The following is a 21,057-nucleotide window of genomic DNA, read 5'->3' on the forward strand; positions in this document are numbered from 1 at the left end:
GAATAACCAGTTAATGCCCACTTCCACATGTTAGGGAGTTAGCCCAGTTCTCGTTAGTCATGTGTAAACAATTAGTTTGCTTCCCCTAGTTTTTCTTTATTAAAAAAGGAGGAAGTCAAAGATCCTTCAATGTACTGGGTCTCTTAACTCAAGTAGAAATTAGTCATTAGTGTCCAAGTAGTTCCACATGTCTAAAAAAATAACATCTTGCTGTATGTTTTGGGGGTAAAATTTAGTATCCAACCTGTCCATGCTAAGCAGTTGCAGTGACCACTCTCCTCGAGTATTTTCCTTAATGGCTGAATCTCCAGTGATATGTTTCTGAGGGGGTTTTTTTGGTTGTTTTTTTTGTTTTGTTTTTTTTTAATTGTTAGGCCTCATTTAAGCAAGACAAAAAAGGTGAAGAAGGTGCTTTGTGCTACTGTTCCCTGATAATGGGTCAGTACTGGCTAACATGACTGAAAGCTGCTGAGACCTCTTTTTTTTCTTTTTTTTTTTTTTTTTTTTTTTTTTTTAAACACGGTCATTATTACTTACCTTGGGAAAAGGTAGCCATCTCATTTTGTGCTGACCTCAAGCCCTGCTGAGATGTTCTTGGCACATCCACATTGTAAAGTATTTCTGATGGCCATTTGCTGTCTTGCTGGTTTTTTTGGGCAGGGGGGTGTTGGGTGTTTTGGGGTTTTTTTTTGCTTTGTTTAAACCAGAGATCTTTGTTTTGACTTAAAACTGGATGGAAATGTAATAAATTGAGTTTCCAGTATTGTCAAACAAGCATTTTGTATTGTAAATCTGGTAATAGTAATTAATGTTTACTAGTTGGTTTTCACAATTTTTTCAAGTGGTAAGTGAAAAAGAAAATCCCAGAACACAGAATTTTTTTCTTGAACATATGTATTGGATTAAATGTATAATATGCCTTACAAATTTTTTTTTGTATCATAGTGGATGATGTAGTAGATGAAAGTGATGATAACGATGATGCTGAAACAGAATCAGAAATTGAAACTGAAAATGATGATGACAAGGACCAACATTTTAAGGTTGGTATGAGACAAAATTAACAGGCAAAAATGAGGCACAACAGGTTTGTTCTTTTTTAAGTTGCTTGAATCAGGTATACAACCATATGTTTTAAGTGTTAAAAGGACTTTGAGGAGGTTTTCAGGGCAATTTCTAAAATTAAAAAAGCTTCTGAAACTTAAGGAAGGTGAGTGCTGCTTGAAAATATCAACCTTTGTTGTTCAGATTGCTTCATATTTGCTTCACACTTGGTGTGTCTGGAGTACAGTGGAACAGAACTGCAAACTCTTTTACCAGTGTTCTGTTCCCAACTCGTGTTTCTCTCAGCCCTCTCTTCCCACCTATGCTGCTCAGTATGTAGGAGCTTCTCTAACCTTTTCCATCATTCTGGACTGGGATTGACTAGGTCAGTGTTTCAGCAAGGTAACTTTGAAGATCTGCCAACTGTAGAGGTAGAGATCAGTCCTCTCACTGTTGTATCACTTTGGGAAGGTCTTGTTCTGCTCTCCAGCTGCCAGTCAGGACATGAAAGGACATTTGGTCAGAACTGCCTTATTCTATATTTTTATGTTACATATATTCAGGAGTTAATTTAATTACCTGTCCACAGACTGGAATGACAAATTTCATTCAAGGCTCTCATGAGCCCTGATGAAGGGAGTATCTTCCATAGAAGCAGTTATTCCTTTATCACTACAGTCAGATGAAATCTCCACATTCCATGTTGCAATAGTTGGATTATGCGCAGATCTCACGTAAAGTGTAGGCTGATGTCTCTGTGCATCATACATTTGGATGAAAGCAAGAAAATTGAGATGTTTGTAATCTTTCTGTTGAACTGGAGGCTTTGGCATACTAATAAAACTGAGCTGCTTAAACCTTCATGGTGAAAAGTACAGTTCAGCTAATTTTAAAATAGTGATATTCAGCTTTTAAAGTATGGCCGTGTCAGAAGTAAAAGGTGAAGTGTAGTTATTTTAGAAGTTCATTAATTCTGGATGCAAGATTAATTTGTTCTGGTGCTCTTTCAGAATGATGATATTGAGACTGATATTAATAAACTGAAACCTAGACAGGAATTGGGAAGACCCATAGAAGAACTGAAAATGTACGAGCAATTTTTCCCAGAACTTTCAGAAAACTTTCAGGTAAAGTATATTATTCCCAGTGCATTCCTTGTCATGGTGAGTTGACTCTGGAATACACTTTGACATTCCTTTTTTGGGTGAATAGTTCCTTTAGCCAGAAAATGAGAGTCTGCAGTTCTAGAGCTATATATGAGAGTGCTATATAGTGAGTTATTTAGTTAAATGTTATGGCATACTTTAATCTGACTGAGAAGGGGACTGTGGGCAGATATAAAGGAAAACTTTTCTGACATCTGATTATTGCACACTGCAGAAAGTAAAATAGTAAGAAAGGACATGAGACTTCTGACATACATTCATTGTATTAGTTATTTCCTTAAATGCTCTGCACCTCTTTAAAGTAGTTGGTTAAAATATCTGGGGAATTGCATTGACTTGATAATTTGTTATTGATGAACTACTTGTTTATTGCTTTGACACTATCTTCTTGTAAAAGCTGAAACTTCATTGCTATGTTTATGTAAGTTTAAAACATAGTAACTTGTTGTCTTTTAAATTACAGTTATTTTGGATTATTGCAAAACATACCTCAGGAACAGTGAAAAAGAAAGGTTTCTAATATAAATGAAACTTCAGGAACTGTTCACTTTTTGTTTTTTAATAAATCTGTTTATTATTTTTTCTCTTTTATTTTTTAAGGAATGTGACTTAGTTTCCAAGGAACCAAAGCCTTTTGTACCTGATGCAAATCTGGGTGGACCTATTGTTGTTCCTACAGCAGGGGAGGAACACACTGCTGAAGCAAACCAGTCAGTGAAAGGAGTTGCTTTGAAGGAGGGCAATCCTTTATTGACAGAGGAATACAATAGAAGGCCAGCCTTTCTGGAACTACCAAAGACAGACAGTATCAAAGACAGTAGTTTACATCAGGAAAATGATCAAAGAAACCTGCTTCCATCATGCCAGTGTCTAAGCCAAGAAATTGTGAAAGGCTTGGACAGAATCAGTCTGCAGAACAGTGCAAAAAATGATCAGTATTATGGTACAGGGTGTGTAATAAAGAAGGAAAGCAAAACTAGCCTTACCACACTTGCTTGTAGTAAACCTTGCGAACATGTTTCACCCTGTGGAAGTAGCCTCTTTGAAGGATCATCTGTCCAGCTGGGAAAACTCTGCTGCACTGGAGTGGACTCGGAAGAGGAGGATTCCAGATCTAGTTCATCAGGGGAACAAGTCATGCTTGACGTTTCTGATGTATCACCAGTTCATGACTGTGATCTTTATATTGAGATGGTAAAAACCACAAAATCTATTCCTGAATATTCAGAAGTGGCCTATCCAGATTATTTTGGCCATATTCCACCCCCATTTAAGGAGCCTATTCTGGAAAGACCATATGGGGTACAGAGGTGAGTTACCATACTCTTTTTTTGTTGTTGTTTTCATTCCCTTGAGAAACAGTCTTTAGGATGAGATTAACAGGCACATATACAATGTTTGCTTTGGCATCTAAAACTACTTGCAGTGAAAAGCAGTTTGAAGGTAGGTGAGTAGGCACTGATCAATGCAGAGCCATAAACAAGAACACAATTTGATTCTATAATTGCTAATTCTAATTCTGTAATTCAGTTTCGAAGTACTAAATTTAATTTATAGTCTCCCTTTCTGCCTTCCCACCATCCCCCATCTAAATTTTGTAGTTTGTAAAAAAAACAAAACAACCCACCAAAAAACCCAACAAACAAAGAAAAAACCCCACCTGAATGCTCCCTTCGGGTCTTAGCAAAGATAGGACAGTTAATAGTTTAAAGATATTTCAACTCTTCTCTTTGTTGTGCTAACAAAGCTATCTTTCAGGAAAGTGTGGTAGGAAAAATTAAAAAAAGATACACTTAAGTGTTTGTTTTTAGTGTTCGCAGTATAATAGAATTTAGAGGTAACAAATGCTGAGGATGCAGTTTCTGTTAGGTCCTGCAGAATGATACACAATAAACACAGAATGAAAAATAAAATAAACCAACAAAAAACAACACATCAACACACCCATTTATTTCTTCACTGAGAGATATTAGAAGATGATAAAGGGTGATGTGACTCTTAAGAATAATTTGCAGAGGTGGTATGAAGAGCTGGCTCATATGCATAGTAGGTTACTCTGAAGACAAATGAGCATGTTAGCAGAACATGTAATGGTAGGTATGAGACCTTGCCACTTGCTTAATTTAGATTGAATGCTTTCAGCTTTATACTTCCAACTTGAACCAGTTTCATGAGATTCTTCATATTTGCATTTAGTTATTAAGATTAAGAGATTAAGTGTCTTTAGGTTGTATAATTAAAATCCTTTAGCTGTTTCACACGTGTCATAAAAAAGCGATCTTTCTAGTGAAATGACCCAAGTGTTGAAACACTAATGACGTAATGAATAGGCTGTTACTAGAAAGCACCGTTCAGTGTTGAAGGAGAATAATCTTCCCTATAAGCTTATTTTTAGATAGATTCAGCTGATTTAGAAGGGAGATAGTCTTGAGTCAGAAATTACCTAAGAACTGCATTTTAAGAAAATCTTGCAAATCTTCATGTAAGTTTTTGTAGTACTTAATAATTCTGAATTTTCCTGAGGAAAATTGAGTGAAGCCGGATAAAATTTGTCCTACCAATGCTCAGTCGTCTTAGATATAAAGCACTGTATTAACTCTGACTTTTAACCAACAAACTTTCTTGTGTGGTTATACATAAAGCTGATTTCTAAATCAAGAAGGTAATTCTAGAGTATATTTTATTTTAACTTTAAAATGTTTCATTTTTGTTGTATTTTCTATGTTGAAAGTAACTTTTTTAGGTTTTGTGTGACACAAGAATGAAATACCAGGTAATATGGCTAAACTTGAATCAATAATAGTGCATCACCTTTTTAAGGTACACTGTTCTAAGAATTCAGTCTTCTACAAATGGCTCAGTCTTGTTACTGCAATGTAACAAATTTCTGAGAAGGGAACCTATTTAAAAAGGGCTTAATCTTTTTAGGAATTTATAGCTTATAGGAAGGTGGTGAAAATTATTTTGGTAGGGGACATGGAGAAGCTTTTAAGTCTTCTACAAAGCTGTGTCCAAACTCTTTTGGCATTCAGTGGGATTTATGTTCTCCTTAATGTAAGCAGTTAGTTACTGCTCATCAGCTAAGCCTTCTTTAGAAAACAAATGGTTGCCTTAATCCATCCTTGTAATTTAAGAAGGCGTTGTGGGGGGCTGAGGTGGGGAGTTAGTGGATTTTCTTTTTACTTTTAAAGACAAATGTGGTGTGGTGTGTTTTTTTTTTTGGGGGGGGGGTTTAGTCTTGCAATATGCTAGGAGGGGAGTTTAGTCTTGCAGTATGCTAGGACATGCAACGTTTTTGAGTCTGTGCTTTGGAGTGCTTTTGCTTTTTCATTTACATTTAGTTACATGTAATTTTCACCAAATGTCTCACCAAATTATTATTGTTTGGAAAAACGTCATTGAGAATAACTGAAGTGTTTTATATTATTCTACCTTTTAGGGAAGAAAATTATTATATAATTCAATACCCTATAAATTTGGGTTTAAATTCCTATTTTTTTCCATTTCTTAACATTTTTGGTTGTTTTTTGCTGTACGCGTTAGTACTTTCTAATTACTTTAGTATTTTCAAGTCATCTGACACTTAGAAGTGATCATCAGGTAAATCAGGATCCACAAAAGACTGACCTATAAACACAGAGCTCCACATCAACAGTGTTGTTTTTACATTTTTCCTTTAATTATCTTAAAATAGCTTCTCTTTTCTCTTGGTTTTTCGGAACCTGAAAATGTCCGCTACTACTTTTTCTTTTCACGCGCATCTTGAATACCATTTCTTCTTTCCTTTTGTCTACATTGGTTATTACTATGGTATTTGAATGCCTGATATACATTAATGGATTTTGCCTCGGCAAAACTCCTGTGGCGATAGGAAGCATTATGACCCTTTAGAGCTGAGGCGTACTGAGATCTAAGGAGTTGTATAAGATCAAGTGCAAGATCAAAAATCTGTAGTTCTGCCCTGAGCTGTACCTGATCAGATAGATTGTGGTGAGTCAGCCTTTTTACAATTTTGTCAGTGCATTGGACTTGTGACTTGTTTTCTTCTCCAGTTAGTTTTAATTTAGTAAGAGGCGCTAGAGTTGTGCACTTACCTTCTTTTTCTCATTTGTTAACAATATTTATTTTAATTAAATGGAGAATTTCCAGCCTGAACGTACTTTACCGCTCTGTTCCTGTATTCTTCATTGTTAATCTGCCTCCTTTTCTTCTTATTGCAGGTGCTGTGCAAGCTTTTCCACACAGCTCTGCCACTATATTTCATTCTTGAACTGCAACACATTCTCACTTTTCCAAACCAGGACCTAGATACTGCCAGTTGTGCAATGGTTTTATGATCTGGATAAACATACACCTGACATTTGGCTGACATCACCAAATTCATTCTTACTTGTTACATAGTCGATAAATGAACCTAGATCTCCAGAGGTGAAAAGCTAGTGCACTAACACACTCACTGCACGACCTACTCTCTAAAACTCTTTAATTTTAGTTATGGTAGGACTCATGTAAGTTACTAATGTTACCAAGTGCTGTCCTGGATTAAAGCATTAACATTAAGTAATGTTTGAGTAATTTCTGCTTCTACTATAAAGTATGAAATGGTGCATTTTTTTCCATAAGGTAAAACCTAGCGGGTTGTGTGCATGAAAACTCAGTTCCCTCACATACAAATATTGGACTCAGTCAGCTGTGAATGCAGGTGTTTAAACTTAAGTACACTTACAGTTTGTCCACATAAGTGGGGGTGAGGCTGAGGTCTCTCTGAAAATCTGTCCCACTGTCTTCATGTCAACTTTGTTAATTTTCATTGTTGTACGAGGTAATTCCTCTTTTGTAATTGGAAACAGTACACAACAATTTAAATGAGAACTCTGCATTTTATTTTAGGACAAAAATCTCTCAAGATATTGAAAGACTGATTCATCAAAATGACATTATAGACAGAGTTGTGTATGACCTTGATAATTTGAGGTAAGTTTTTACCCTTCTGAAAACAATATTCAGTGAATACTCTAAGCCTGTTCTACTTTCTCTGTGATATGATTTGTAATATTTAAAGCAGTACTATTACGACAGACTTCAATGAAAGTTTCATCTGATGTAACACTGTTTCTGCTATCCAGGCTGCATTTAGAGGAAGGTTTAAAATAATTTCTGAATTATTTATTATTTATTTATTATTATTATTATTATTAGTGAGGGCTAAAATAAACTTAGTGAGTTTGTTTTAGTTAAGTTTGTTTTATTCATTTTGGTCCCTTTTCTTTTTCTACTCATAGTTGTTCAGTACCAGAGGAAGCAGATGTTTTGAAGTTTAATTCCAAATTTGAATCTGGAAATCTGCGCAAAGTTATTCAGATCAGAAAGTAAGATATTTCAACTCTTCTTTTCACACATGAGGCCTTTTATTTCTGCTTCTTAAAAAAAGATTGATTTGTTTTTGTTAATCTTTAGAAACGAGTATGATCTAATTCTGAACTCGGATATAAATAGCAATCATTATCATCAATGGTTTTACTTTGAAGTCAGTGGAATGAAAACTGGCATTGGTTACCGGTTTAACATCATCAACTGTGAAAAGTCAAACAGTCAGTTTAACTACGGTAAGATACATTTCCTATGCTTTGAGAAGAAACATGTAGAAAAATATCTGCACTAGACAGCTCAGCTGTTTCCTTCCCTCTGCCCCGGGATCAGTGGTATATTCATGTTGTCATCCCAGATTCTTTTTTAATAGTATTACTAGAAATGTTTTGACAAGTTTCAGTTAAAAAGAAAAAAAGGTATCTTAAAACACTGGCTGTCAGTTTTTAAAATGAAGTTTTGTTGTAAGTGAGGCGAAAGCAGAAGAAACTTACTCATGGCTGCAGCTAAAATTTCTCCTAAGACCGTTGTCGGGGGGACACCAAAGCCTGTTGATCCACACAGGTGCAAGAAGAATGACAGCTGTCATCATTAATCCCTTCCTGAATAGAGGTGTATTTTCAGATGTGAAAGTAAGCGGAGACATTCTTAAACAGTTTTGTCTTATTGATGGGAAGAGAAGCTCATTATTTGAGAAGGAAAAGTAAGTCTCCTTTGAAATGCTGGGCTTCATAGGTGACCCTTGCAGTCTCCAGTGAGTAGTGTTTGCTGCTTGTACCTCATCCAAAAGTACTGGCTTACTGAGTATGCCTTTCTTCTACTTGTCTAGGGTGGGGGTGGGAGGGGGTGTCATTCATCTTAAAACCATTTGCTTTTTGAGGTTTTTTTTTAATTCCTGCTGGATTTTCTGAAATTCGTCCTCTAAGAAGGAGGAGGAGAAGCTCCGCTCTCCCCCCGCAACCTCAAACTCTTGGGTCAGAGTAACATCGTATTATTCTTTGTCATAATTGTACAACTCACGTTGATAAAATCCAAGAATAGTTTGACCAGTAATAAGATGCTTTTAAATTATTTACTGATCTTAGTTACCTTAGATCTTCATTCATATGTTGCATATACTTACCTGATAGTTAATTTTGGTTTTTTACGTACACTGACTGAATCAGTCAATGTACTTGGTTAATTATCTAACTAGTAAATAATATTCAATTAATATGTATTGTTTTCTACTTTAACTTCATATTAGGTATTCAACTTAAGTATACTCTCCAAAAAATATAAACTATAAAGAGTTACTGTTTTTAAAAAAAAAAAAAAAAAAATTGTCCTGAAACATCAGTTATTTGCCAGCTATCCAAGTGAATGGATGATAGTATCAATTTTTTGTATTCTCTTTGAAGCATTTTTGTAACGGTGAGTTGGATGGAGTGGGACCCAAGGTTTCTTGTAGATTACCATTCATGCTAACCACAGCTTTCATTTAAACATTTCATTTCGGTCTTCATAGGTCTGATTCTTTTTTTTCCTTAATTTGTTATTTTCTGAAAATTAGGATGTGATGAGGGAAGAGGGGGAAGAATCTTTTGTGACCTTGTTGAAAGAGCGTACGATACGCAGGCATTCATGAAAACACAGTCTCTGATAATGAGTAAATGGGTATAGGTAGTTTGGAGACTTGCATATAAGTGATGTGGTCCATTACTGCTAACATCTTGACGTTTAATGTTAAGCATTAAAGCAAGATGCATTTTTTTCTTTAAGGTATGCAGCCCCTCATGTATTCTGTTCAAGAAGCTTTAAATTCTCGACCATGTTGGACTCGTGTTGGGACAGATATTTGTTACTATAAGTAAGTACACCAATCAAACATACAGCAAATCTCACACTGAGGATTAGTATGAGGTACAAGTTTTGAGGAGAAATGTTTGCTTCTGAGTTTGATAATTCTATTTTAGTGGTTCTGTTGTGAACAGTTTTCTTCCTGAGCTACTATGGAGAGTAACAGAAGTGATCAAAATATATAGGGTCTTGTTTTGTTAGCCACTGCTAATATTTAAGCTGTTCATCTTTTATACTTTTGTCAGAAATTGCATACTGTTCCAGAGAAGCTTTTAAGGGAATGTATATATACATGCTTATATGCTTAGGCTCCTGTGTTCTACTGTGCAATCATTGTAGAGCAATCCTGGAACACAGGATGAGATGGTACAGCATATCCATGCATTACCCTTCTTGGTCGACAATTGTTTGCTTCCTTTTTTTTTTGTTTTTGTTTACTCGCCTTTTCCCAATATGAATGGATGTATATCACTGCTATAATAAAGTATCTTTACAGGTGGTGGGAACCAGTGTATTTAGCCTGGATGTACACAGAAGAGAAATACAATCACTAAAAATCTTCCTGGCTCTTAGAATGTGTGTTCAGGAATAATCAATGATACGAAAAAAAATTGTTCTAATGTGTTTATTACCTTCATTTTACTCTTAGGAATCACTTTTCAAGAAGTTCAATTGCTGCTGGAGGTCAGAAAGGAAAATCTTATTACACAATTACATTCACAGTGACTTTCCAACATAAAGATGATGTCTGCTACTTTGCTTACCATTATCCATATACATACTCAACTTTAAAGGTGAGAAGATTATAATCTGTTACACAGATAAATATTTATATTTTTGGACAATGTGAAACGTAAGCATTCATGAGTGAATTCTTTTTATTTCTTTTTATAAAGTTCAAAATGCTCCTTAAAATGGAGAATTTTCATAAAATATTAGTGTTTAGACTGGCAAAGAGTGTAGGTTGTTCTAAAGAACAGTCACTGGAAAAATAAAATCGATACTTGCAGGTTAAATGGGTTTTCTGGGAATCACAATTGACTGGAAACATGCTAATTGGATGAAGTATTTGTGTTTGAGTTAAATGACTCATATCCTGCTGTTCTACATATACCTCTTCATAACTGACCTATTCAAGTTACTAAATTTAAGATAATTAGAGACCTTTTTAGGATAATGAATTGGCTAAAGAAATGTTGTGAAGCTTTTAGTACTAATGAAGACTCTTGGCTAGAATGTCTATTGGTTGTTTCTGTGACAGCAATAAAAGTGAACTTAGGGATTCAGTGGCCAGTGTGTAACAGTGTTGAATGAAACTTTTGACTAAGCTATATTTATTCTTGGAAGAAGTACCTGTTAAGGGATATTATAAGCAGCTGCTGCCTCCAACAGCTCTGGGGCCTGGCGGTTCCTCCTGCCCAGCTGCTGGAGCCCAGCCAAGGGACCCGGGGGTCTCTGTCCCAGACTGATGGATGTGGCTGCTGCTTTCCCCTTTGCTTGTAGGTTCAACCACTAGCGAGTCTGAGTGTGTATCCCAGAGAGAGAAAGAGAGCGCAACTCACGCACACACACTGGCACAGACAAGGTGCTGCCTCTGACAGCACCTGTGTGTAACACTACCAGGACTTGCTTAAAAGATAACTACAGACACCCAAGTCCCTTTCCTCCTCTCCAGCTGGTAAGGATTGCTGTTCACTAGTAGAAGTGCACACCCACCCACTCTCTAGAATCACAAGCACACGCACATTTGTGGATGACTGGCATGGCCCATCCTTGCCATACCCCTGCCTGAATCCAGGTCTCCCTTACCTGCTGCGCAGGCCTCCAACTTGCAGGCTAGTCCAGCCTGGTGCTCACTAGCAAACAGATGTGTGCGCTTACATACTCGTCTCGCAGGCACTCCGCACTTGTGGTTCCTCCCAGATGCAAGCATGGACTCTCTGCCCACCTGATACCCCTGCCTCGACCTGGGGCCTCATACTCGCTGGGTAGTCCACCTTGAAGTTTGCTAGCAAATTGCACACGCACACCCCTATGCACACTAGCTTTGGGGAAGATGCATATGCTTGCCCCCTGCCCCCAGCAGCTGGTACCAGGCACATAGGCTCGTAACCCATGTTCCTACTCTAGGTGCAGGTACTGAGACACCCTCCCTTGCTTCACTCACCCTTATCACCCCACTAGCTGTTTTTTGGGGGGGACACTGTTCTTGCCCCAGTGGCTGGACACCAAGACCCTTACCTACTCCAGTAGCTGGCACTGAGACCCCCTTCTGCTTCTGTTGCTGGCACCACAGACCAAAGGGTGCCTACACTGCCTACAGCTCCAGCTGCTGGCACCAAGTCCGCTCGCTTTGATCTCAACAGTAGCTGGCGCTTTGGACACAAAGTCTGTGGTGCCCACAGAGATGCTCCCAAGAGGTGTGGCCTCTCCAGCTACTGCTGCTGAGACCCTTGCTCACTCCAGTTGCTGACCCCAAATCCACTCACACCTGTCTTGTTAGTTGCACCAAGTCCACACAGCACTTGCATGCATGGGATAGAGAGTGAGGCTACACAGAGAGATAGCTAAGGGCAGACTGTAGGGATCAGGTGCCTAAGTTTTGTATAGTCCCACAGGCCCCCCTTGAATGTCCCAAATCCTCATGTTCCTATTGTTTCCTCCTTGTCCCTCAGGTGGCCCTCTCCAAAGCTTTGCCTGTAGATTCTTAATGGCCCATCAGTTAGAGACTGGAGACTTTGGTTTTTGCTATTGTTTCTGTTATGTCTCGTCCACCAGGATTGTTTCTCTCTGTTCCTGTTTATTGTCTCTCCCTTTACTTGTTATGCCCTTTTGCACTGAAAAGGTCACTGATAAGATAACCTTAATGAAACAGAGGTTCTTACCTTCCACATACCCTTATGGTATCATGTGGTAGAAAATAATGTACCCTCTGTGCCTTCATCTTCCTTGAAGCAGTTGGAAAAACAGACTCTATAAAGAGAAGTGTTCAGTCAGTCAGAGATGTAGAGAATGATACTTCATGGTCAAAATTATGATGGAAACTTGAACATTGTTTAGAACAACAAAAAGATTGATTAAATAGTACCTGTGGAATTTGCTGTGATACGTGACTGCAAAAGATTTGAAGTACTTTTTCATTATTTTTGGGATGAAGATGCATCTTCAGAAGCTGGAATCTATGCACAACCCTCAACAGATATATTTTCGACAGGATGTTCTCTGTGAGACCCTGGCTGGCAACAGTTGTCCCTTAGTCACTATTACAGCTATGCCAGAGTCCAATTACTATGAACATATCTGTCAGTTCAGTAAGTATGGCTTTTCTTTCTCATCAACTGAAAATAATGTAAAACTAGCTCTTTATGAAAAAAAATCAGTATTAACTGTTGTGCATTGTAAAAATAGCAATGTAAAATAAGGTTAATGAGTTTTATGAAATTAAGAGGCACCAATATTCAGGATTTGCTTTGTATTTAATAATATTTATTTGTGGTAGTCAAATAAGGATATTTATATCTGGATATAAGACTCTGTATATTCATGTATTTTAAATCAGTTGCTAGAAATTTTTGTATGTTACATTTTGCAGACAACACTTCTTGGAAAAGAATACCTGACTTCTGAGTAACTTTTTTCTCCAAATGCTCAGGTTATTTGCTTGTCAAAAAGTCTTTCATAAAGCCAATATCTAAGCTACTGCAGTTTGAAGTGAGCCTTAGTTATGACAGCATTCCTGGTTTGTTCCTCCCCCCCAGTATTTTTCTTGGCTATTGGCAAAAAAAGCTATCAAAGTCATCATATCATAATTGCCAGCTCAAAGTAGTTGTGACTGTATAATTATCTGATCCATTGTGAGTGTTCTGTAATTAGCAATCCTTATAACAATATTCTGGCAAGCTCTATCTATAATACTGATACTCAATAATACTCAACTCCCAAATACTGTATTTTGCATTGTAATAAATGAAGCTGGCTATTGCCTCATTTTTTCAATTAACAAACTGTTTACTTAGCTTGATCATATTTTGCAACTTCTATGCATACTTCTTTTAGGGAATCGTCCTTATGTTTTCCTATCTGCTCGTGTACATCCTGGAGAGACTAATGCAAGCTGGGTTATGAAGGGAACGCTGGAATACCTTATGAGCAATAATCCAAGTGCCCAATGTTTGCGAGAATCTTATATTTTCAAAATTATTCCAATGCTCAATCCAGATGGTGTCATCAGTGGAAAGTAAGCATAAGTTTACTCACAAATATGTAACCTGTACTACCATGTCTTTGCATCTGTTTTTTTGGTTTTTTTTTTAAATAACAAAAACAAACTAATCCTGGGAACGTACAAATGCAATACTTAATATGGAAAAAAATCCATATTTGCTAGGACTTTTCAATTTTTTGGCTTTTTAAAAGCAGATGCATTGTTCCATGAATTTCAGTTTTATAAAAAGTATTTTCAGTTGTTCATGGATGATAATCATTCCTGTGTGATTTGACATGGCATTTCAATTGTCTCTCTGAACTACAGTCTTGGATAGGTGTAGAGTGTTATATGAGAGCACAGCTGCTTTTAGGAAAAGCTAAACAAGTTCATGGTTCTCATGAAAAAGAACAGTCTTTGTATCTGAGAAAGCTTTTTACGTAATTTTTCTGCCTTTTTTTTTTTAATTATAGTTTTTAGATGGATGTTATGGAAATGGCTGTTGTCAAATGTTATTAAAAGGAAGAAAGTTAATAGGTGTGTAAGAGAGTATCCTGATTTATTAAAGTTATTGATGGTAACTCTTTCACTTACTACCACTTTTCTTAATAAGTTTAAGGGATATTTCAGACCCTTTGGATACTGCTATGAGTAAGCATTCAGCAGTCTGTATTTACTTGGTTACAGGGAATTCATACGAAGTGGAAATTTTGGTATGGTGAATCTATAGTTCCTTCTTACCTAGTTACGGGTACTATTTTAAAAGGTTTTGTGAACAAAATAATAAAAATCAAACCATTTATGGATTTGAATAGAACCCTGTCTTTATATATGTAAAAGCATGTATATAACAGAACATCTGGAATTAAAACATTCAGAATACAAGTGAAGGTTTAATACAGGGACAATTAAGAAATCTGTCCCAGCAGGCACAATCTAAAGACAAATGTACTGAAGACTACTGCATGAACATGAATTTCTGCAAGTTTAAAAGTTCTTGCTGATAGTTGACTGAATACAGAGATGATCTTTATTTGTTTGCTGGGGTTTTTGTTTGTTTTTTTTTTTCTTTCTTGTTTTTCTCACAGCTACTTGTCTCCTAACAACTTCATGTTTCAAGTCTTAGATTTCTGGTTGACGTTAGTCTTTGTATTACAGAAGTCAAGACACCAAAACTGTAAAGATACCATATATTCGAAATTACTGATTTTGAACTAGCATTTGAATAGAATCGCAAGCCTTCAGTTTCAACAGCAAATAAGCAAGATTACAATTGACTTCATATATAAGAAGCTACTTCTAATTTATTTTTAGGTTTTCTGTGACATAACTGAAAACCCCCCAAACACTTCTATTATTTGGCATGTTAGAAAACTGAAGTTTGTTTCTTACCAGACTCCTTCCAAAGAAGCAGTGGTGACGAGGAAAACTCAAGGTGGGGGGGAGGCTTATTTAGAAGTATGATAATACAGACTACATCATGCGTTTTTCCACCCCCCCACAATAGCCACCGTTGCTCTTTAAGTGGAGAAGATTTAAACAGACAGTGGCAAAATCCAAATCCAGATCTGCATCCCACTATTTACCATGCTAAAGGGTTACTGCAATATCTGGCTGCTATAAAACGTTTACCTTTGGTGAGTATGTGTGTGTAAGCAATTCTGAATCTTTTTAACCTTGTCTATGTAGCTAGTCTGTAAAGTAAACATTTTCGTATGAACTTATAAACTGTGTCACACTTAAATTTGACTTGGAGAACTGGTCTTCTGCAAACCTCTAGATCTAAATCTGCTTCCTTTGCTAGGGTAGGAGGTTAAACCTTCCTTAGATGAATCCTACATTTTTTTGTCTTAATGCAAAAGTTAATTATATAAGGAGTTGTGTTTCCTAATTCTTTGGAACTTTCAACAGTACAAATAATTTTTTTTTTGTCCTTCTGTTGCTTTTATAAAATGTTAATTCCATATTTCTTGGCTTTATTTTGCCAAACGATTTATTGTAGGTCTACTGCGATTATCATGGTCACTCTCGTAAAAAGAATGTATTTATGTATGGCTGCAGCATCAAAGAGACAATGTGGCACACAAATGTTAATGCTGCCTCTTGTGACCTGATCGAAGACCCTGGTTACAGGGTAAGTTTGACTTTTGTACCTTTTTCATTTGGCATGAATTTGGAATATACTTTTCAAATAACTTCCCAATGTTAGTCTGTGCACATAGTGACTTCATAGCATAAGCAGACTTAGAATGATCTCTTTTCAGTTGATGAGTGTACTTCCAAGTATTTTGAGAGCTTTAAACGTTGTGCACTAATACAGCTAAGGATTTAATGTTAGTAGAGTGCTTTATTTTTTGGGTCTTTGTACCAATACATGCTTTTTTGTGTTCAACATTACCATTATAGTGTATACATGGAAAATATGCTTCTGTGCATTTATAATTACTGGATGAAAAAAAGAGTCATTTAAGCATGGCAAACAATATTCTAGCAACAAGAAAATAAAAATACTGAATTGCTCTGAGAAATACTCATTTTTGTGTATGGAAATAGGCAAGGTTCCTCTTATAAAGATATGTAGTTAGGGCATGTGCCCCTAATACATATACATAATAACCTTGCACAAACAACATCCACTGTATTGTATAAGCTTTCAAAAATTCCAAAAGATTTAAAGGATTACGTATTACCTGTTTCTTCTGTGTAACTCCACTGCCGCCTTGTGGCAATTGCAAATCTGTGCAACCTAATGCGTCCAAACCTCGTGGTTTTTTGAGGGGATGCAGAGTTAAGCTTGAAAAGCGTGTGAATGCACGTTAAAATGCTTGTTATGCATTATGAGTGTAAATGAGTACAGATGCTTTCAGATTTTTTCCTCAAATCTCCCTCACTTTAAAAAAAATTCTATTGCCTCTTGATTTTTTTTTTTTTTTGGTGTGATTTCCTGGACGCTGAGTCTGATGCCATTCACGTCTGCTGCCCAACATGTTTATATGGGGTTTTGTCACTTCAGCCTGTACTACCATAGCACGCAAAAGACAAGTCAGTAAGAGTTGTGGGGAAAAAGCGTTTTGGTTTCAAAAAGGTGGGCTGAAATGTTTGGGCAAGTTTACACTAATAATGATACATGTATTACTGAAATAGTAAATTCGAAGTGGTCATGTGTTTTGGCTTAACTGTTACAAATGAAAGCTGGAAAGAGTGTAGTCACTTAGCATTAGTTAAATACATACATTTGCATAACTGTTTCTTGTCTTTTTCCAAAGCTGTCATGTAAACAGTTATATTGAACTTTGATTCACGTCCTTGAAGTTAAATATACACTCATGCTTTGTGGAATACAAATGAATTTTATGTATTAATAAAATACTGCCTGTGTTACGTCTGCAAATCGGATGTTGAAACAGTCTGAAACTGAATTAAATTAATTCATTATATGGTGTATGTAGTAGACCTGAGCAAAGTTAGCTCAGTGAATTAGGAGGAGATGGTGATCACCTGAAGAATTCTTTTGTATCATAATTCTTGCCCACATGACTAAATCTGAAAAAGAGGATTTTAATAAGTAGGAAATGGCAAACCTGTTGTCACTTGAACGCACTGGGTTTTGAAAAGTCAAGATGGAGAAATGTTTTCATTCTTGTTCTTTTAATTCAAATTGCAGCAAAAATCTCTGATAACAGTTTGTGATTGAATATTCCCCTCCCCCCTGCTTCCATAAGTGAAATAAAAGAATCGCTGTATATTGCAGGCACTCCCTAAGATCCTGAGTCAAACTGCTCCAGCATTCTGCATGGGCAGCTGCAGCTTTGTAGTGGAAAAGTCCAAGGAATCAACAGCGCGAGTTGTTGTCTGGAGAGAGATAGGAGTACAAAGAAGCTATACAATGGAAAGCACGTTATGTGGATGTGACCAGGGCAAATATAAGGTAAGAAAATGTATTGCTGTTCTTGCTTTATAATTTCTTCCATTTGCATTGGTATCTTGTTCTATAACCCCGCTTGCTTGCTTTAAACTTCTAAAACTCTTCTAAGATGTCTGTGTACACTAATGTTAGAGTGAAATTACATAATTTACAATATTATAGGTTGCATAACAGTCTTTATCTGTCACTTAAAACCCCCCTCCACATAGTATGTTATGCTTATTGGCTGTTTTAACAAGATTAATATTAATTATTTCTTGTAACACACACGTATGCGTGTAGTTAAAAAAATGAGAACTATTCTTTCCAGTAGATTATTAAAATTGGGTAGTAATAAATGCCAATACTAGAATAAAAATTTCCTTTACACATAGCAATTTCAGACTTCACCACGGCAGTTCATGGTTCTTCAGCAGATATTTAGTAGTATCCCTTACAGAATTTTCCTGTGTAGCTGCAGAAACAGGCTTATAAGTCAAAACACTTTCATATCAGGTTACCAGAACTACAAATTACACATCTCTGAACTCATCATACTGTTTGACTTCTTGACTTAAAACTTGTTTGCAATTTGTCTCCTTCAAAAGTATTAACAGGGATGGATATTTGAAAACAAAAGGTGACCCTGTTCATAGTTTCTCAGTAGTAGAAAACTTACTTCACAGAAAGAATTCATAGGGGAAAAAAAGGAGAACCACCACCCTAACATCTGATCTTCAACTTCTGTCACTGGGTTAAATTTAGCTACAAATTGAAGCAAGTTTTTAAAATGAACATTCATGGAAGAAGTCACAGCTTCCTCTACTTGAAAATAAAGTTTAGGAATGCTAATCAAGAAAATGACCACAAGCTTTGAAATAAGGTGCTTGACAAAAAGAGGATCAGAAGGCTGGGATCAAGGGCTGGGGGCAGGAACAAAAAAAAGTTGGAACAAGGTTTTATTTAAGTATTAATGTATGCTCCAACACCCATGCTTATCTCCCTAGGCAGAAGGAAGACAGATATTTTGGCAGGAATTTCAGTAGGTCTGTAATTACTAAATGAATGAGTTAGTTTTGTCAATTAACAACAGAAGCATTCCTGCTATTGTCGGAATATTCCATTATTCCTCAGATGGCATCATTATGGAGCTTTAAAAAATGATAACTCATCCAACTTGCTTATTTTGAAACTTCCAGAATATTCTTACAAATATGAACCTTCATGGCTTTAGTAGTGTTGCTACAGAAAGTTCTTAAGAAAGGTGAATTGAGGATGCTTTCTGGACAAACTTTCAAGACGCTTAACCTGCAAAGCCCTTCTTCACTAAGGGAGGAAAAAAATGGCTGAATTCTGTGGAAAAATCATTTACTCAAAAGGAAATAGCATTCCTCTATGTAATATAAAGTAGCTGATGAGATCAAATTGCTGTTCTGTCATTCATTTTATTTGGAATAAAACAGTGAGGTCTTGGTCATCCTCTGAACATACAGGAAGATTCTTCATTTTTTTTCCTCACTATGATAATGCTCAGACTTATTAAAAGGCCAAGGTGACTAGACAGAACAAGAGAAGAGCAACAATCCTCCAATGAGAAGTTCAAAGAGATGAAAAGGCTCAGTCTTTTTTTGGTGGAGGGAGCGGGGCCAGCAACTCTGTGTATTGTATAAAGGTCTGAAGCACTTTTCCAGTCTTCTTCTGGTTTGGCATCATCACTGAATTTTGTTCAAAGCACAAAGAGGATTACTCAACTATTCTGTTCTTTGTGGAAGAAATTTGCCAAAGCTGCATAATATCAGGCCATCAATTTTTCTTCTTATTATTTGTTATTTTACTCAGACGATGATGCTAGACTATTTATAGCCAGGAAGCTGTTGAACTGCAGTTAGCAATTCTTACCTGAATTTAGGATCCCTGGTGACAGAGTTGTCTCTGGAAGCAATCTTGTTTTAACTGCTTGCATGGGGTCTTTGTAGTGCATTGAGAATTAGTGCTGCAAATATTGCTCAGTCATTTGTGATTCAAGATATTGAAAAGCAAATGTTTGGCTGAAAAGATGCTCCAAGATCTACTACAGAGGATAATTAAGATGCCAGACAAAAGAACAATTTCTTCAATAATTCAAACCACCTGAAAACTGAAATAAATCCCTTTCCTGATTGGAGATTAATAATTTTGGGAGTATTGCTTAATTTTTAAGTTAATTGAAAAGATTTTGTTATCTGGAAATTTTATGATGCACATAAAGAGAAGACTTTAGGAGATAAGGGTTCAGTCAACAAACTTGGTCAGTTACCATGATGCTTCAGTCTCTAGATTTTGAGTTCTCAAAAATGATCACATCTTTGCAGCCTCTGCTGAATAAGAAAGCAGAACAACAAGGTGATGTTTTACTGTCCAACTGACTTCTCCAAATCTTAGTATTTCTGTTTTCAATTTATTAAGTATGTATTACAGGAATATTCTTCTCAACTTGATTTCGCAGTCCGTTGTGCCTTCGTTTTGCATCTTTGCTTTCGGGTAGCAAAGTTCATCACCAAGACACTCTATTTATGTGAAGGTATTTTCATGACGTGCTTAGTAAGGAAGACTTCAACCAGCTATCTAAAATGTTACTGTCTAGAAGAAAGTCAGTTGTATAAAATGTAAAGAAAAAGGAATTAAATTTGGTGCATGTTTTAAAAAAAAAAAAAAAAAGGCAGCTACTTCCAGGTGGCTTGTGCTTAAAAGCAATGCTTGTAACATGGAACTTTATTAGGCCACAGTTAAAGGTGCTAAAACAACAGTTGAAGGTGATGAGAGAGGATCAAGAAGAGGGGTGTAATCAAGACTGCAGTGAAAATGAACTTCACCTCAGTTCCTGTAGTTAGGGCAACTGTTTATTATTATTTCCTGAAACAGACTTTGGGTCTCTTGTTTCATGCAAATTAAGAGATTTGGCTGATGGAGGAATAACAGTGGATTAAGAAATTTGGTATTTGGCAGCTGTGTGGTATTGCATTCTCCATTATGATTTAAAGAAATGACAGAAGCAAATCTAGACTTTGTCATGGGCTTTTACCGCAAGTACGTAGACCCTTCAGTATAGTAAGTTCAAACTTATCGTCCAGGCGTTTCACAGTTATCCACCTCCAATCTGATCCATTAGGTCTCCCTTTAGTTACATCCTCTTTCTGCTGTGCTGAAAATAGCAGTCACGGAACATGCACGTGCTATTTATCTTTCTAACAATTGTCTTTGCACTTTCTTTCATACTGTACTCTTGTCCTTTTTCGACTCAAAGCCACTCCTATTATACTGTCTATAAGGAATCTGCCAACTAACGATAACTTCTTCAGCAACAGATGTAGACAATGATTGGAAAATTTTCTGAACCATCAAGTTGTGCACATTAGTAATCTGTGTAACAGTGAGATTACTGTTACCCTTCTCCTTCCTCTTCTGCATACTTGTTGCCTCTTGTCCTTAATGTTATTTTAATCTCTTTGGGGCAGGGACTGTGTCTTCCTGTGATTAGCGTAGTGGAGCCCCAG

The 21,057-nt window shown here is 36.5% G+C and overlaps 1 protein-coding gene across 1 annotated transcript in view; it reads left to right on the plus strand.

Moving 5' to 3' along the window:
• Window positions 1-21,057, plus strand: part of AGTPBP1 (ATP/GTP binding protein 1) — a 62,499-nt gene that overhangs the window by 16,843 nt on the left and 24,599 nt on the right. The window contains exons 12-24 of the mRNA XM_009273159.2: window positions 946-1,043; window positions 2,055-2,171; window positions 2,811-3,520; window positions 7,101-7,184; window positions 7,493-7,579; window positions 7,668-7,816; window positions 9,339-9,426; window positions 10,066-10,210; window positions 12,574-12,727; window positions 13,473-13,653; window positions 15,128-15,257; window positions 15,623-15,754; window positions 17,372-17,548. Coding sequence (XP_009271434.1) covers window positions 946-1,043; window positions 2,055-2,171; window positions 2,811-3,520; window positions 7,101-7,184; window positions 7,493-7,579; window positions 7,668-7,816; window positions 9,339-9,426; window positions 10,066-10,210; window positions 12,574-12,727; window positions 13,473-13,653; window positions 15,128-15,257; window positions 15,623-15,754; window positions 17,372-17,548 — 2,252 coding nt within the window. The remainder of the gene's footprint in view (window positions 1-945; window positions 1,044-2,054; window positions 2,172-2,810; window positions 3,521-7,100; window positions 7,185-7,492; window positions 7,580-7,667; window positions 7,817-9,338; window positions 9,427-10,065; window positions 10,211-12,573; window positions 12,728-13,472; window positions 13,654-15,127; window positions 15,258-15,622; window positions 15,755-17,371; window positions 17,549-21,057) is intronic.

The sequence above is a fragment of the Aptenodytes forsteri genome, unplaced genomic scaffold (genome assembly GCF_000699145.1).
Source record: "Aptenodytes forsteri isolate BGI_AS27 unplaced genomic scaffold, ASM69914v1 Scaffold154, whole genome shotgun sequence".
Lineage (NCBI taxonomy): Eukaryota > Metazoa > Chordata > Aves > Sphenisciformes > Spheniscidae > Aptenodytes > Aptenodytes forsteri.